The following is an 18188-nucleotide window of genomic DNA, read 5'->3' on the forward strand; positions in this document are numbered from 1 at the left end:
ATTGTACTTGGAAGGAAACACTGATGAATGATTAGCAATTCTGTACCGAATGATAACATCAAATTCACTATTCTACACTGCAGATGATCGATGGAGTATAATTTGAGGATGGCGTGTCGTCGATCGATATTAGTCATCAGAGACTTCTGCAGGAGTAAGCTCTTTGGAAAAAGTGATAAAAATTATCATGTACGTCGTAATTCCAGTAGCGAACTGAAATTAAAAATTAAAGAACGGTAATGCTTTAATGGTAATGCTCCCTTAACACTGTCCAACACACGTACCATTCTCAAGAGTGAGTAATTAATTTCGAACAATCCGTAAGCTGTCAGGCGTATCTTTTGCTGTGCGATCTGCAAACCAAAGCGGTAGACGATCTTTCGGAAGGTAGGATTATTTTCGTGGGGAATTTCCAGCAGTGTTGACTGAAGCGAGGATGTCTGGGCGAATTTTGTATGAGTCAAGTATTTAGTCAACACTAAACATGTTGTATCATTCTATACCTACCACACGAAGGCATGCTTCGGCAGAGCTCAGCAATAGAACAATAAGACACGATGTTGGCAATAATGTAATGAACATAAAATCTGAAGCAACAGAAAAGGTTTTTATGAAGACAACAACATTGCTTGACTAAAATCAGAAGTTGTCATACCTTGGTAGTCACCGACACCGTATCCTTTTGCGGTCATGTAACACCAGTATAGATCGCACGAAAGTTGTACAAAATTGCCTGAAAAATTACAAATCTGTGGACATCCGAAGGTACGGTTGATGCTGTCACTCAACTCCCACAGCTGTCCGTACACATTTTTCAACTCAAGCAAACGATCAACGCATCGATTGTACAACTCTCGATATAATTTCGATCCTTTCGGGTGTGCACGTAGATTGCCCATGTAACTGCTGACATCCACTAGCCCATACTGCAACTGCTTGAACTGTATCTTGAGTAAATTGATGTAGAACATGTGGAAAAGATGACGAAATCGTAGAAAGGCGCTCAAGTTCAGTGTCATCAACCAGTATGCTAAATCCGGCGGAGAATTATGAATACTGTACAGCTCTAACGCTTCAACGATCGCACTGAACAACAGGTAACCATAGAACTTCCACAGATATTGGCGTGTATAGCGTTGTACGTACTCCTTGCGCGTAGTGCCACGAAGATGCCTCAACATGTCCCAAATGCTTCGGTGCGTGTTGCGCTGTACTATGGTGCATATAAAAATCACGAAAACAGCCATCACCAGAGATCCATATTTTAAAATGTCGTTGAAGTTCAGGATCTGTAGCTCGGTGTAAAATATGTCAGCGCTTCTCAGCATCACAGTACAGTGCGCGATGACGTAGAATAGAAGCTGTCCTAGAGGAAGATGCAACAGTGTTCTTTTAGTGCTGCAAGGTTTCAGCTCAAACGTGTAGCAATCGAACGGGAACGGTATGAAACCGAACAGCTTGAAGATGGCGAAAGCCACACATAAAAGCTGCCGTTCTGTTGGTAGTAGCGGTAACACAAGATTCATCGTTTACGTACTGGAAGCAGTGCGTTCCTCACTCCAGACTAAGTAACGTTCTTAAGCGCTTAAGTATCGTTACAGCGAAAAACTGATGCGACATTTGCATGCCTACAATGCATTCGTCATTGTGCAATTTTAATGCCTTACATGACGGTCATTAATTCGGAACGTCTGCAGAACGTTCCCCTCACTGCTTCAGTTCAAAATGGTATCCGCAGAGAGCGTGATCGTTGGTGCTTCCTTCGGAGCCTTCTCGTGCGTTATGGTGCTTTTTCAGCTGATTGGCTTTATAAACTTTCCCGTAAAGCTTCACCAAACCACCGGCCTTACGATTGGCCATCACCGATGGTCTACCTCGATCTGGTGGATCATTCAATTGGCGTTGACAGTGATTTGTGGCATAATGGCCAAACGTAACTACGACAACCTTTTCAGCGGGTTGCTCCTAACCGATGCGATGAACAACTATTTCAAGTTTGGCTTCGGTTTGCTGACGGTTTACGTAACGCTAGCCGACTCCTGGTTTGGCATTGAAAGGCATCGCTCGATTTGGATACGCTACCGCGATCTGGCCACCAGAAATGGAACTTTCTTCGGGCTGATCGGAAGAGCTCAGCTCGTCCGCGTTCTGGTACGCTTTTTCATCGTGGTTCTGGTGCTAATAGTGGTGTGCGCAGTAGTTGAGCGCCAGTTTTATTACGATATTGCGCACGGATCGCAGTGGCACTACTTTTGGACGTACAACCTGTACCCGCACACAATCAGTCACCTTAGGCACGTGTATCATCTGCTGCACATCTCGCTGATGACGGCCAATGTACGACAGTTGCAAAATAGATTGAGCCGTTTGCAGCAGTTAGGCGTAGCGCAGCAACTTGAAGCGTGCCGCGTAATCTACGGTCAGCTGTGGCAGATCAACGAAGCTATCAACGAGCTGTTTGGGTTTTCACAAGCGTTGAACATTGCCTGCAGCTTCGCCCAGATCGCATTCGATTTTTATTGGATATATACGATGTGGATGTCGCAGGATACGGGGTTAAGATGTAAGCGAAACGGAGAAAAAGTTCGTTGCACATGAAACTACCCGTTTATAACCAAAAATTTGATTTCTTTTTTTCGTGAAGTGCAATTTTTTTGCCTCTTTCCAACACCGGTAATCTTAGGCTTTTTGATGAACACTGCAAAAAGCCATCAGCGTGCAATGGATGCGCTGGAAACAACGTTACTCGATATGGATTGTTCGGCAGATTCGAGCCTGATTCCACTGCGGTATTTCTTCTTGACTCAGCTACTTCGGACTCGATTGAGGCTTACGGCGAAAGATATATTCGACTTCGACTACACGCTGATTCGAAAGGTATGCTTCGTGGCAAACTCGAATGGAGCTTCTTAAGCATTAAAACTAAAAGATCTCGTTACTTTCAGCTTGTTATTGCCATACTCACGTACGTAATTCTATTCGTTGACATCTCCTATTAGTGCTATGAATGGCTGTAATTATTTTCTAAAATTATTCATTGATTTCATTATAAGTGGATGACAATGTCATGAAAACAACACAAGATAACCTTTTTTTTTGTCATGCCCATGACAAACATTTAAGAACATGTCCCAACAAAAAATTATTCGTTTCGCTTTTAAGGCTTTTGCCTCCAAAGCCAAGTTTACAATACAATAATAATAAGTCATTTCCTGTCATGTAGTGATTTATGTACATTGAACATAATCCAACCAAACTTCAAACGCTATCAATTTGAAACGATTGTCGTAAATTATCTCACGGAATAGTAAACTTTTCTGCAAACCCAGACACAACATCAATCACTAGCACAATTAGCAACAAACTTTCTTTCGTTTAATGCAATAACGAAAAATCAAAACAACAGCTGTTTCGCACCATGCCTTAACTGCAACATAATAAAATACATCCAATTACTGTTGATTCATTGTAAGTTCCTCTTTGAAAGCATGTTTCCGATGACAAACACAACTCAACATAAAAAAACTCGCTACATTCAGCCGTACATTTACAGTGTTGATTGCACACAAAAGGAAAATAGAAAACATCACACAATTCGCATAAACTCCAACATCCACATGGAGTCTGCCAACTAAAGAGGATGAAAAAAATACTATACCCATACAAATAAGCCCAAAACGCGTTAACTAATCGACGCGTTCGACATTCGTGATTGTAACGATGCCGCTGCCTGCTGCGGCACGCGATGCCTTACTGTGCTTCCTTTTGGCGCTGGGAATACACTTCCGGTCCGTAGCATCGCCACCGGTAAACCACCAAACTGCTGCGCGGTAGTAAAATCTCAAATCAAGCATCCGCCGGTACGGAATTCGTGAAAGTGAAATTATCCAACCGGGTGTCGCAACGGGAGGCTGCGGGAGTTTTCAAATGGCGCACTGGCTTTTAAATTTGGGGAAAATTAACTCAACGCGCCCCTTGTGTTAGAAAATTAAGAGAAAAATCATCAATACAGAGCCCTTTTCATGGGTGTTTGTCTTGTTATTGTTTGGTGAAAATCAGCCTCCAACGATGGGCACAGCGTAACGGCGTGATTGTGCAACGCTGGAAATTGATGTTGATGGCGGGAAAAAGGTGTGGAGCAGCGGATGATAAGAAGGGCCCAGCGTGGTTTAAATGATTTTCAACGAATTATGAATTAAGAAAATTGTGATTAAAGAGCTAAATTAAATGATTAGAGTTATTAAGAGGTGTGGAGTTGTACATTTACATAGGAAAACTGTCTCCTGGATAGTGCATCTCTAATCATTATTTGAACAATACCTTGGATAACGCTTCTAGCGGAGTGATTATTAGAAATAAAAAAGTGAAAAGAATCACCAAATCCGATTAAAATGCAACCACAATTGAGCGCTCCACAACTCGATGACACCCGTGCGACAGATAGCACATTTCCACATTTTCCTCAATTTCCACACCCAAACAACCCTGCGGTGTGTGTGTGTGTATGGGCATCTCGGGCATGGTACAACTGCAGACATGGCATAACACGAGTTCATTGCTGGAATCGTTAATTGCTTCACTGCTGGTGAGCATATTTTATGATGAAACGAAACATACACCACCCCATCCTACCAGCCCCGCGTTGCATCGGCATTGCAGCATTAGGTTTGCAGGCGGGCATGCTGCTAAAATTGGGATGCAGTTTCTTTGGAGTCGTTTGTCCCGCGTGACAAACACATACACTTTTACCCACACTCACACACACACACATAAGCCGTACTTGTACGGGCTAATGAGTTGAGAACCAATTTGTAAGCGGCTTGAAGCTCGAACTTGGCCAAACCAGCGAAGGGAAAACTTGGGATGCCGTCACCGGTGCACTACTCTCGGTGCCTTTGTGTAACAAAGGCCTGCCATCTGCCCTGCATTCCGTCCATCTTCCCTGGCCACCTTCCACCACCGACGCTGACATACCAGAGACAAAACATTACACTCGAACAGGGGGTAAAACGGAAAATGGTTTGGTCGGCCAACAACGGCGTGCTTATTCTTATACTCGTGCTTCCCCCCCGGTATGCGAGTGCACCACTCGAGACACGGTGGAGTAGCTCGCGGTTTTTGCAATGGTACGTTTTGCTACACCCTTTAAGCCACAGAAGACGGTAGCTCGCTGCAGATGCACGCGCTTATCACACGGCCGCATCGCCCTGAACGGCCGATGCCATCTTGACAGCCGGAAAACTGCAGTCAGCACTGTGACATCGTGCTCTTTTCAGTGTTTCAACCATACGCCCGGTGCTGACGATAAGCGAATCAATATTAGTTCTTTCACGGGTGTCAGTCAATTGACACTGGAACACAGGACATAAGAAGCACTGATTGGTTGAAGGAGAATGATGAAACCGGAAACAGCACATGAGGACTTGGGGAGAAAGACTTAATTCTACGAGAATTTTGAAGGACGGTTTAGTAGTGACTTCAAACTTTGGAAGAATTTATTTTATTCGTAATAGAGTTCACTAGAACCGGAGTTTAGAGTTATACGTCTAGCAATTCTAGCACTAAACTATTAAAAAGATAGCGTTTTTATTATTGCACAGTTATTATTCGTTCGGTTATAAACGGTAGTGCCGAAGAAACTAATTTAAACTCCACTTAATTGCTTAATTAATTAACATTTCATGTGAATTCGCTACAGTCTGCGCTTATTTTGTGCATTAATTATGTATGTTGCATTATACGCGCCTGCACAGCCACTTAAGCTGCAGCACTGTGATCGCACAAGTGCTGTAGCCACGGCAACAAATCGTGCAATTACAACTAATAGAAACAACATTTCAGCAACAATTACGAACAGCATCCGAAATACCGTCCCTATGTGCCGATCGCGTGATCCACTCCCGGCAACCCATTTCCCAACCTCAAATCACAACAACCCAGCGCCACCGTTCCCATAGCGACATGGTGCGTGGCGTGTGTCGGTGAAGCACGTGATCGTTACAAATTTGTCGTGTTGGTATGTTCTGTTTCGAGTATCTTTCATAGCAACATTCCATTAGTCATGGGATCGCAACTGGATTGTATTCTGCACTGCAAGAACATTCGGTGCAACAGTATTCCAAAACTGAGAGAATTAATTTGTGGATAGATCTAACTTGTTGAAAGACCTCTGCATTTCCCTCGATACATTTAATACAGGTCTTAGCCGAAACAAACCAGAGCCGAAACCAGAACTGAATATGTCTGAAGATGTAGAGTATAAACGTACTTCAATTTGACCTCTTAACAACTCTGGTCTTCACCTCCGTAGTTTGTTGCGAGCGAGGAGCGTTTCATTTGGAAATAAAATGTAATATTTTCAACACTTTAATATAACTATAAACGATACTTATATATGAGCAGCATCTTTTTCAGCACCAGAAAAAAAACGTTGCATCGAAATTACTTTCAAGGGTAGTGGACTTCTTGAATTATAATTCAAATTTTAAATTTACTTGAGCTTATCTGTTTGTTTTGCTATATTAGCACGACCACGTTGACCAGACAGTTTGGCCAATTTTTGAAAATTGAAAAAACTACCCGAAATATCTGCTCGAATGTGCTATTTTCACAAACGTACTGAAAATGCCCAAATGTTTCGAGAAGTCGAAGAGCAGATAATTTTTGCTCATTTTTTCTGTATTTTATCATACCTTTCATTACAATTGTACTTTTTTTTATTAAAATTATACTAAAACAAAATGAAATTTTGGAGCTCGCGTTTACTACCGATTTTTGTTCGTAGGGTACGCCGTGAGCCAACAATTTCAATTTCGCTCAGAGCTCGAGTAATGTTGAAGAGCGGAGAGAACGCGAAAACTCGCTCCATCTCTCGCTCACCTTGCAGCACAGCTGGATTCTCTGCAGCATGAGGGATCGGCTTCTCAGTTTGAATAGTGAGCTCGGTCTGTGTAGAAGGTGCACGCTCCCGTTTGCCATCGCACTGTGTTGTTGCCGCACTGCATGTCAACTGTTGTGTCGGTTCTATTGTGCCCGATTTGGTGTGCATAAAGTGGACGGTGTGTATATTCATCTGTGCTGTGAAACAGTACCGCACAACCGGATTCGCTTCATTTCATCCGGCCCGTGTGTGCGGCAAACAAGATCGCAAGACACGGGACTGACACCACTGATCTGGGTGTGGAAGCTGCAGTTGGGTTAAAGTGTGTTCGAAATGTGCGAACGCTGTTGAGAGTGTGCGAAGAATCAGTAGCATCATGGCAAAGCGTGATTTTCTTGCCAATGGGATAGTACTGCAAGTTTTCAAGGAGTGTTTTGTTTATGAAGTGAGAAAATGTGCTTGTGTGGGCTTAAAACAATGCTACAGCTGCCACAAAACAATACGAGCGGCACGCGTGGCCTAGCCCAGCATCAAAGAGATTTGAGTTCATCAATCCCAATGAAGACAATGCGAAACAGAAGCTACACAACTCACACCATCGCAGTAGCCATTGGAAGAGTGTGACAGATGTGTCAAAATTAGTATTTTTCAAAACACAATCGCCAGTGCGTTGCTCCACTTACGCCCGATCTCTCACCTCATAACCCACACATCCTCCAACACACACCGGTGACCCTGAGCACACGGAAGCTGCTACCGGAGAGAGAGAACCGGAACGTTACGTGCATGCGGTGTCCGTGTGTGTATATGCGGGCTCCGTATGCCTGTGCGAATATTTTCTTCCATTACTTTTCGCACGGAAATTCTCTCCAGAAATGGGAGAAATATTATTTGTTGTGACTCTCCCCCGTTTTGGGAAGAAGCATAAATACCTACACTTACGCGTGTCTGTGCTTATCACAAGCGATACTGCTTCCAGTATCGCTTATATCGGTAGTATCACTGTTTGTTGTATGAATTACTGTGAATAAGGAAGAATTCGCTTAACTGCGCGAAACATGACACAGGAATTCGGGGCAATTTCTAATGGTTGTCTATTTTTAAATTTCCGTCCAATGTGGAACGATCTTCCAGCAACTTCCCCGTGTATTTCGCCGTACGCTTACCAGCATTTCCTCTTTAAGAAGGGCTCTTCCGAGTCCCTCCGTGTACCTTGTCCCTCCTCCCATTTTGGCCACTTCCTGCGTCACAATTCAGTATTCTCTTCCCCGCTGTTCAGTTTCCGCACCTTCCTTTTTTGGCGTATTCGGGAAAGGGATCCCAGTTTCGCCGAAGGGTGGTTCTCGGTTTTCAAGGGATGGTACGAACTACTACGAAACGCAAAGAATACGCAGAAGGGCAAGAATAAAGTAACGCATTTTCCTCTCGTGCTCTCTCCAGCACGCAGTACGCAACCAAAGAGTCAAACGGACGCCATGCGCATGTGACGTTCCGGGACCGGGAAGCTGTGGCGTTCATTGATTTCATTGAAGTTTTGTCGCCTTCACACTACTGGCGGCGTTTGGTAACAGAGCAGCTCGCGTACGCAATTACGCGTGTACAGTGCGGAAGTGTGTGCGTCGATTCTTGTTTTCTTTTGTTTTTTGGAACACAACAGCAAAAATACTCGTTGGATCAAGTGTGCGTTACCCCGGCATTGTGCGATAGAGTGTGCGTGTGAGTAAAAAAGGATCTTTTGCATTTTGTTTCTTTTGGGGGATTGGGTTTGATGAGTGCACTTGAAGCTGAAACAAACGCCAAACCCAATGCAGTCTGATGATCTTGATGATCCATTGTTCGCTGTCGCGTTTGTCACGGTTGTGAAAGACATTTTCTCACACTCATACAACTCATACAACGCGTTTGCTGTTTGGGTCCATCTCGTACGAATACTATTCATCACTACCTTCATTATGGCAACTAACCGATGCTAATCTCTCACCCGCTCGTGATTAGATTCCAATCAGCTGACGTTTGCTCTGACACAGGCTGTCAAAAAATCGTGCTATCTTGAATTTTGTTTACACCACAGATTAACCCCACAAACGGATCATCTGACGACGTCGTTCTCAACACAGCGATATTAAAAACCGGTTCCAGCACGATAATTGTAGCTCATCATCTGTTTTGGCCCTCTTTTGGTGACCGAGGTCCTCAAGAAATGTGGTACCGTCAGCTGATGATTTGATAATGATTTCCGAATGGCTCCCGGATGTGTACAACGGATGGACAGTTTTAACCGGATGGACTGGAAGGAAGTGGCGCTAAAAAACGCCTCCTCCTCACACACACACACACACCAACAGAAACCAAATCTACCAAATGCAAACAAACTCGCGTTCGTGTGTGTTTGAACTGTATCCAATGTAATCCTCTCGAAACATGCTGTTGCGGTGCTTAACGACACCAACAAACAGTTACTTTTGGGGGTAACTCCCATTCCAACCCCCTACCCCTTCAAGGGCACACATTGACGCGCTGTGGCGTGAAATATAATTAAAAATGTCATCGGAACACATCAGTCCCAACATTAACCAGACCTGCTGTGTGATGAGTTTTAGTAACGGTTTCATTTGAAATGTTGTCTTAAAGATTTCCTTTTTCCGCTCACTCTTCTCTTTTCGGCAGTTCCGTTTCATGTGTTGATCGAGCTCGAGTTTTTTTGCATGATTTCGCAAACAGTAAAGAAAAGTGTCACTGTGTCCGCGTGCAAGTGTAGAAAAAGTTTGTAAAAAAAAATTAACCCAAAGTGTGTATTAGAAGTGAAGAAAACGAAATTGTGTCCGTGTGTGATTGATTCGAGTTCCAAGTGTCTATCGCGGTGAATTTGAAGGCAACCCCAGTTTTTTGTAAATATATTGGTATTTCTGAATGTAAAAAAAATATCTCCACGAATCTCGGTGGCAGTAATTGTGTGGAAGTAAATTCTATCCCAGTTGCACAGCTCCTTTTCGACGGTTGGTGTGATATATTGAATTGAGTGTAATATAAAGTGTTACGTTAGATTTACGGAAGTGTTGTGCGTAAAGTGAGTAAAGCATCCTGTAAAGTGTGTAAAAAATATATAAAAAAATACTTCAGAAGAGAACGACAGCGCGTGAAGGTTAGAAGATCTTATTCGAACAGGTAAGTCAAAAATCTCCACTAGTCATAATTTGCAATCCGATATCCATATCTTTTATGATAAAAATATCGTATTCTGTTGTAGTTTCCTAATCGTCGTTGTATAAAGCTATAAGCCATTTTTAATAATAGGTTTTAAAGTAACAATTTTATATTTAAATCAACTTTATATTGACATGCATGTCAAATTATAATAAATGTTTTATTGTTCCCTTCTGATGTGGATGATATTCAATCCACAACTTTTTAGCGCGTTGAACAAAACTCCAAGACATAACATCATAGGATCGCTACTTAATTGGGTGCGTTCACTTACTTATTGGAATTACAACCAAGTGTGTGCGTTGGAAAAAGTAAAAAGTTAACGCTTGAAGTCACCCTTAAAATTGAGATACAATTTTAGAACAAACGACCTTTGAATAGCATCAACTTTATAAGTTCAGTGCACGAGTTGAATAACTCTAAGCATGAGTTGAATTTCAAAAAAAAAATTCCAACTACATTGTTTATTTATTTAAACTAAGTCATTTTTAAGATTAATTTACCTTCTCAATGACTCAAGCAGATGACTTTTTCATGCATCAAGTAAATACGGAACGGAAAGGTTTAAAAAAATTGTGTGTAAATTAAAAATATTTGCCTGTTTAAGGCCATAACTAAATTCAATGCTGAAATCGAATGATCATTGCACTGGGAAAGCTATCAACCTATTAAAAGCAATTGCTGGATGCTCCCCATTCAAATGCGTAATCGCAAACTCCTGAGTCCTTGAGCATCATAATGTGAAAAGTGAAATCCTAAACCTTCGTCGCTCTGTTTATTGCATCACCATCACTGAACTGCCAAACATTAGCAGCATAAATATTCATTCCAACGATAATTGGTTGGTAGAACGGCTTTCGATTAGCCGCCCGATACAGTGCGAAAAAAAATAAATAAATGAAGCGCAATCTCGTGTCTACAAATTGGTGGCTGAGCGATTGAAGAAGATTGGCATCAACCGTGCGCCTGGTGCGCCTCGCAATCAAAACGGCAGCGATAGTAACATTAAAATAAACATAAAAATTGTAGCTAATTTAAAGCGTCACGATATCGTATCATTATATTTCTGCAAAACCACCACACTGCCGCCGATGGTTTGCCTTGCCTTGCTGGTGTAACCTCAAATTGGGCATGTTTTTTTTTTTAGTTTTTGTTGCTGCTTCTCCCCGTCTAGGAAAAGCCAGCCCAGTGTCAGAAAATAACTATCTAGAGCACAGAAGAAACTCGACTATGAACGATCGCTTAATCGCAAGCGTTTCAATATTTTCTCTCGTCTCGGACTTTTCCCTCCGCTTCGGATCCGAAACCAACGCGCGGCTCCTTTCACCGTGAACGGGTCGTTCTTTATGTGTATCTTTTCACCCGGATAGGTTTAATCGTGGCGCGTTCGATTGACCTGAATCTAATCCTCCAACCCGAATGCGCGGCTTAGTGCTTCGGTTTTTTTTTTTGCAAAGGGTTTTCAAGAAGGTTTCGTGGCTGATTTTTTTTGCCTTCCGACAAACCATTCCGATGCCGCACGGTCGAACTTTAATTTCAGTCTAGCTAAGGACGGGTTCGGCTGCGGCAACGTTCACATGGCCGTGCGGGAGTTTGGGGCCGGGCACTTATCAATGGGCGACATAACCGCACAGGCAAGCGCAATCAAGAGCAAAAAAACAACCCTTCTCCTTGAGGGCAAACCGGCAAAAAAACGGGCACACCGCGCGCGATGTACGTTTGATTGAAAGTGAGCCAAGACGCTCACGCTGGTATACTTTACCGGAGCGAGAGTAGACTCCGGTGGACGCGGTTGAGATTTGCAGCTGCAATCGTCATCGTATCGTGGGTGTAGGCGCTGGTGGCGGGCACGTGGGTTGTTCGTCGTACCCAGGGCTCTTTTGAAAGGCGCTTCTAGCTGGCCGTGTGCGTTTCGTAGTGTCTGCGATCGCTTTCGGGCATGGGCGGCAGCAGCATACGTGAAGTAAGCGATCGTTTCTCTTCCTAATGTCGCTATGCTAGCGAAATACTTGTACGTTTGCTGTGTGCTATCATAGCACGATGGCCATTAAGTGGTTTGTTTATCATATATCAAACTAAAATTAAGAAATTCATTACTAAAACAAAAATAAAGTTTGAATTGTTTGTTTTATTTCATTTCCACAAAATCACACGGGGGGTTGATGAGTCATGCACCACACTTCCAAATGGAACACGTGTAGGCGACTTCTCTAGAGCCCCCAACTAATGCTCACTTATTCGACCAACGCCATTCCTTCACCTGGCAAGTGTCTTCCAAGACATTCGGCAAGACGGCTGGTTTTTTTCTAAAATTTTGAACCCAACAAGCAGGTTTTTTTTCTGTTTCGATCACTTTCGGGTGACATCATATGTGTTTCGTTTGTTTCGTTTGTCGGTGATTTTTATCGAAACAAGTGAACGGACGTCAAAAACGCAAAACAAATGTCCGCGGAAGTACGGGCACCGTTATTCGGTGTTTTGAAAACAAAAAAATAAACATCCCATGATTCTATAATTACGATATTTATCAACAACCTTTGTCACACCGCACACCGTAAATGGGCGTTATTGTTTTACATATTTATGAGCACAAATAGCGATAAACTTAATCGTGCTTAAAGACTTTCGGTGTCGATTTGCCTCACCGGATGTGAGCGGTGTAAGTGCTTTGCAGTGTTATGTGACTTCTCCGCTGTTTGTAGTTTGGGGTTCATACAAATGTGCTGCACTTTGTATAATAATATTGAGGAGTACCAAGTTTACTTAAAGACTGAAATGCAACGATGTTTTCACAAGCTGTTTTTATGTTCTGTGTTACTAGGTATTCCTAGAAAAGTTGAATACTTTCTGTGGAATAAAATCTTAAAAAGTGAATCATTTGATTGCACTTGCGGAATATCGTTACCAATGACATTGAGACCTATTTCTGCAAGGGATGCTAGTTTGTACAATTTACCGTACCTCGATACCGTAACACTTCGAAGGGCACAGGGGGTTGTAAATAGGTGCATTGCCATTTGTCGACAACTCCTCCGGTTAGTTTTCCCACCGTAACGACCATCGCCGTCAACCCCGGTCGAAGGGCAAAACGTTCGACGAGCGAGTGCACGTGGGTGACGCTCGCTTTACCGCGTGTCCAGACGGGGTTCCACCCCAAACCAAACCAAACTCCACACTGCCATTCTAAATAGCGCGACATTTAACGCATCGTGTTTCCATCGTTCATCGCATCGGTGTATCATTATCTACTCTCGCTTGGCCTTACGATCGAAACGTTCAGAACCGCCCAAGGAGACGAATATAGCCGTACGCGGTGGTCATCGTCTCCAAACCATCAGCTGTTACCTCCTACGTGTGTTTGCTGAAGGGGAAGATGGAACTATTTTTAATGCTTGGTGGGACCCTTTTCCTTCAGCTGCATCTCTCGGGGTGCATTATGAGTGAAACGTGCTGCCTGCTTGCATTTCGATCTTCTTCGAGTTTGATACAAAACATGGTGCAGCAGAGGGTGGTGAGCTTTCGGAGACAAATCTCTTTTGGCCCTTCCGTCTCCTCCCTTGCGGTACACTGGCACGCGCGACCTCTGTAACGCCGGGAGCGTAAAATTTGTCACAACACAGCCACAACCCCCATTCACCCTGGGTGTCAGTGTGTGACGCAAAGTTAATAGCTTATACCGCGCAACGTTGCAGCGAGAGGGAGAGAAAAAACGGGATTGGAACGCTTTCCCATCGCGTCTAAACCATTTCCTTCGGAATTGAAAAACAAATTGACTTCCACGCTGTTGCGCTGCATCGGTCATGGGAAAGGGTCACCATCATGTGCCTGATCCATGTGCTGTGGTGTCATCTGCTTTCTCATCGCACCATGCACGATCAACACCGTCACCGTGGCTGACAATCGAACCAGGCAGCAGCATAAATTGGGCGATTAGGCCGAGAACCTGCAGAGGTATATAAAGCAATCGGCCCGATCGGAACAATTACATTCACGGAGAGCGAAGGCTGGGAAGATACCAACCATCCAATGACAAAAGGCCACGGCAAAAGGTTTCGTAACATTAAAATCGTGCCCATATTGTGCGGAATGGCGACTAAAACGGTTCGTTTGGGGGTGCTTTATTTCTTCTCCCCACTGCCGCCGACCCACCATTAGTGTCAGTGGGAGTTTATGGGCACGCGTTGGTGCCGCTAGAAAGGAAAGAATAAAGCGCTTGAGTTTGATGAAAGATGAAACCAAAATACCGAAATGGAGGGGTTTTTTTCTTATATTTCTCCTGTCCCAGTTCTCCCGCTGGGCGACCCATGTTGCGCTCCTTTTACCGGTGAATGATCGTAAAAGATCGAATGAACAACCCGGGAATAGATTGATTGTATCGGGTTTATTTCAGTTGCTCGGCCAGCGCCAAATTTATGAGCAGCTTCTTGCAGTTGTATGGTATTTCGAATTCAGTGTTCTTTCCTAAAGCTTTATACGAACGCGAGTTAGAATTGAACGATAGTGCAGCATATGTGATTGTGCGCATAGTTATTATTCGGACAAGAACTGACATAATGAGGGACAAGATTTATTAGGCCGAATGGATTAACTCGATAAATGTCTACAAGGATTGGACTTATAAACAAATGCATCTTCACCAGTTTGAAGGGTTTATGGACGCCTGAAGTAGTCCTCTTTAAGTCAGTCATGTAGAACTTTCGGTAACTGACGAGTATGTAACAAGATTGGAAGGAAACGTTGAATATTTAGGTTTGTTTGACAAGGTTTGTTAAATTATTTAGTAATTTAAATAAAGGTACGGTGTTTAGCTTTATAATCCGACACTAGTTGGCCAGCTGCAGGATTCCTTTAAAACCTCTCACAGCCGAGTGTCGTCGCTTGATAATCGAATGTGGCGGGATTTCTAGTGAAAGTATTAATGTCATCTTTTTAATTCTATAATGAATTGATCGTACAAATCCTAGATCTCGTCATTATTGCTGGCTCCTTCACTGTCCTTCCACACATATTAGTCCCAAAATCTTTCTAAGTCTCGTTAGCTGCGTTATTGTGATTGTTAAAATTTATCTAAATTATTAAATTTTTGTTTAAAATTAAATTAAATTATTTTTTTAATTTTAATTTTTATGTCAAAGATGTTTAAAATTTAAAACACATCCCTTAATCATTTCCTTTCACGTTGCACCTCTTGTTGCATTGGCTGCAATTATTTGGTGTATGGTGTCAGTAGTTTGAAAGGCACAATAAGTGTACCCCCAGTGTGTTCTCAATCTATCGGGACAATAGCACTGTTCTCCCATTACCAATCATAACGCTTGATGTGCTGCATAAAACAGTGATAAGTGATTTAACCTCATTAAATGAAGCGCGAGCACAGAAACCGATCTGGAAATTAAAAGTCTACCTCCCCCAAAAAAAAAATCCCTCTTCCCTATATACCTCCTTCCGTTTTTGAACCTTTGAAATGTAAACCTTTTCACCTTAATCATGATTGGCAGCAGCCCTTTCACTTATGCTCAGTACTCACACTGTATCCGTGCTGCAGAGCGGTAAGGATTGTGCAACATATGTTTCTACTTTGCGACTTTATCGGCTTGATGACGCGAAGGTACGACTTTTATGCCGGTGCACATGAGTTATGCCAATAAGTAGCAACAAAAAATAAATACCGGCCCAGAAAATACAAAATGTGTCGCATACCAAAAACAAAAAACATGAAACGGTAACATAAAATCAACGCGCATTGTATAATGTGCCGACCATTACCAGCACCCAGCATGTAATGGCGTATTAATGCGATTCATTACGCTCATGGCCAATTAAAATGGAAAACAAAAATAAAAAAAACGAATACGGGATTTTCGTTACGATTTGCTGTGTATGGAAAACAAGATGGGGATGATAGAGGGAAAAATTACAACCGGGGAATGGAAAATCTGTTTCTGTGTGTTGTTTTTTTTTTTTTGTTCATCGGTTTTGTTGCGCCACCAAAGCAACGCGCATTGTCGGCGGCTGAGGAGAATCATGCACGTGCCAATCACAAATTGTGGTTACCGTTTGTTTGTGCAAAAGATTTTCCTCCCAGATCGCGCGCAATGTCTGGGAAATCTACAGTACAGGGGATGCGAAAATCGGTTTGCAGTTTTAGCAACATTTTATTTTCTGATTGGCTTTTTCCGGCTGCTCTCTGATGCTTATGATAAAAATCGTTTGACTGCGCAACGTGTTACCGTTAAGCCATCGGCATACGTAACATATTCTGCTTAACTCGCTATAAACTCCACCCCCGATGAAAGCGATGGGAGAGGAGTTTAATCCACCACAAACACGTGCTGCTCTGTGCTCCAATCTCATTGGAACGATCAGCAACCCATCATCATGGGAGAGGATGACGTTCTTAAATGTTGGATGCTTTTAGGGAAATCATTCCTCCACCATGCTGAGGGTCTGAATTTCGTGGAGGGTTTCCAATGTGTGTGTGTGTGGGTGTTTGTTTTTCTCTTCTTGCTCATCTACAGTACGATACAAATGTTCATACAAAGTGATTACTTGTCTTGCGTGATTTCTTTATTTCTCCCCTCTTGCCGGTACATCATCGGGGATGATGCATCGGATGGTTATGGTTTTATATGCTATTTGTTTTGCTTTATGTTTCACGCCGTGCCTCGCGCTGCGGGTGGCTTTCCATTTCCACCGACAGTAAGTAGAACCGGCATGCAAGGATTGGCTATGAACGCAGGATGTAACGAAGCGGAAAGCAAAAGCGAACATTCCCTCCTCCACGTCTGCTACGTTGCTTATCATTTCACCCCCCCTCTCTGTAAGATACATTTTCCCCAGATGCAGATTGACATGCAATGATAATGTTTTCCCTTTGCTCGGTGTTCTTGGGCTTGGTAAAACAATACCGTGTACGCACTTCGCATTTTACCATTGAAAATGTGAGGTTAATTTCTTCATCACTTTGCATTACGTTTGGGCACACTGCTGACGCACATCAATTCTGGTGCTGCTGCCGCCGCCCTGGGTTTCAAAACTGGCTGCAGACTTGTGCGAAATAATCACTGCTAAAAGCCTGCTGGATGAGAAGGCGATATGATGAGTGGTACTGTGTGGTTTTCTTGGCAGTATTTCTTAGTTTGCCAGAGGAAAGGGGTGGAAGTTCCGTTCTGCTGATGAGATCCCAATTTTCGTTGAGGTTTGCTGTATTAGGAATGGGAGGAAAAACAAGCTGAGCTAGGCAGGAATACCAGCCCGGGGTGTGTGCGATAGGGAACTGCAAACGAACTGGAAAAGGTATTGTATGTCCCGAGCACTCGCACGAAATGGATGCTAATGTCAAAAGCAAATACTCGTTCGGATGTGTAAATGAAGGATTAATTTAAAAGGAAACAGTGGTGGCGTTTGGTGTGTGTGTGAGGTGGAACTTTCCCCCTTTTTGTTCTGCAGGAATTTGCTGACATGGCGAAAGAAGGTTTAAGTTTTTGGGGTTTTTGAAAGGCGGAAGATGATATGGAACTTAGTTTAGTGGTTCAATTTCTTCCTAAGCCTTTTCCACAGATGCACTTCTCATCCACCACTCCATCCATTCGTAGTGAAGAAGCAAGCTGTAGCGTCTCTGCGTATGTCCATGGTTGTTGGAGATAAAACGCATACAGCCGGACCAACACATCTCCTGTGGTGCAATGATTTCTGCTCAATTACAGTCAATCAACACCAGCTCCGGCGTGAGTCTTCACCGGACCAAGCTTCCCCCCCAAAAGCAAGCACGAGAACCCTTCCGAAAGTGGATCCAATTCTACCAAGCATAAGGGTTACGTTGCGATGATGTTGTTGTTGTGGGGTTGTTTGCGTTGCGCATATTAATCAGCTGGCAATGTGGAGCAAGAAAACCACAGGCGCTGCCATTGATGCGAACAGGGATTGATTGTTGGTAGTTTCCGTCTCTCGTCTCCAGCCCCCTAGCTTTGCCATTGAAATTAATAGTTTGTAAGACGAACACACACGCACACGCTTTATCGGTTCAACTCGACCGACCCCGAAGGAGATAGTGGCCAAGAAGAAGGTGCGAGTGCGTTAGGCGGTGCAGAACGAATCATTTCTT

At 43.2% G+C, this 18188-nt stretch overlaps 2 protein-coding genes across 2 annotated transcripts; one reads left to right on the plus strand and one right to left on the minus strand.

The window, feature by feature from the left end:
- Nucleotides 1-129: 129 nt before the first annotated feature.
- On the minus strand, nt 130-1526 carry LOC128302626 (putative gustatory receptor 2a). Its single transcript, XM_053039492.1, has 4 exons — nt 656-1526; nt 508-587; nt 285-440; nt 130-213 (listed from the first exon to the last, which is right to left on the minus strand). Exons 1-4 carry the CDS (start codon nt 1524-1526, stop codon nt 130-132), a joined length of 1191 nt encoding a protein of 396 aa, XP_052895452.1.
- Nucleotides 1527-1725: 199 nt separating this feature from the next.
- LOC128302627 (uncharacterized) lies at nt 1726-2999 on the plus strand. Its single transcript, XM_053039493.1, has 3 exons — nt 1726-2563; nt 2684-2877; nt 2946-2999. Exons 1-3 carry the CDS (start codon nt 1726-1728, stop codon nt 2997-2999), a joined length of 1086 nt encoding a protein of 361 aa, XP_052895453.1.
- Nucleotides 3000-18188: the final 15189 nt, after the last annotated feature.

This window comes from Anopheles moucheti, chromosome 3, assembly GCF_943734755.1.
Source record: "Anopheles moucheti chromosome 3, idAnoMoucSN_F20_07, whole genome shotgun sequence".
In the NCBI taxonomy this organism is placed as follows: Eukaryota; Metazoa; Arthropoda; class Insecta; order Diptera; family Culicidae; genus Anopheles; species Anopheles moucheti.

Bases quoted from the DNA above. Each gene is read 5' to 3' on its own strand.
- LOC128302626 (XM_053039492.1), bottom strand. From the start codon at position 1,526: ATGAATCTTGTGTTACCGCTACTACCAACAGAACGGCAGCTTTTATGT. The intron at 588-655 runs GTATGACAACTT...CTGTTGCTTCAG, and splicing joins CGGTGTCGGTGACTACCAAG to ATTTTATGTTCATTACATTA. The intron at 441-507 runs GTAGGTATAGAA...AAATTCGCCCAG, and splicing joins CCGAAGCATGCCTTCGTGTG to ACATCCTCGCTTCAGTCAAC.
- LOC128302627 (XM_053039493.1), top strand. From the start codon at position 1,726: ATGGTATCCGCAGAGAGCGTGATCGTTGGTGCTTCCTTCGGAGCCTTC. The intron at 2,564-2,683 runs GTAAGCGAAACG...CGGTAATCTTAG, and splicing joins GCAGGATACGGGGTTAAGAT to GCTTTTTGATGAACACTGCA. The intron at 2,878-2,945 runs GTATGCTTCGTG...CGTTACTTTCAG, and splicing joins ACTACACGCTGATTCGAAAG to CTTGTTATTGCCATACTCAC.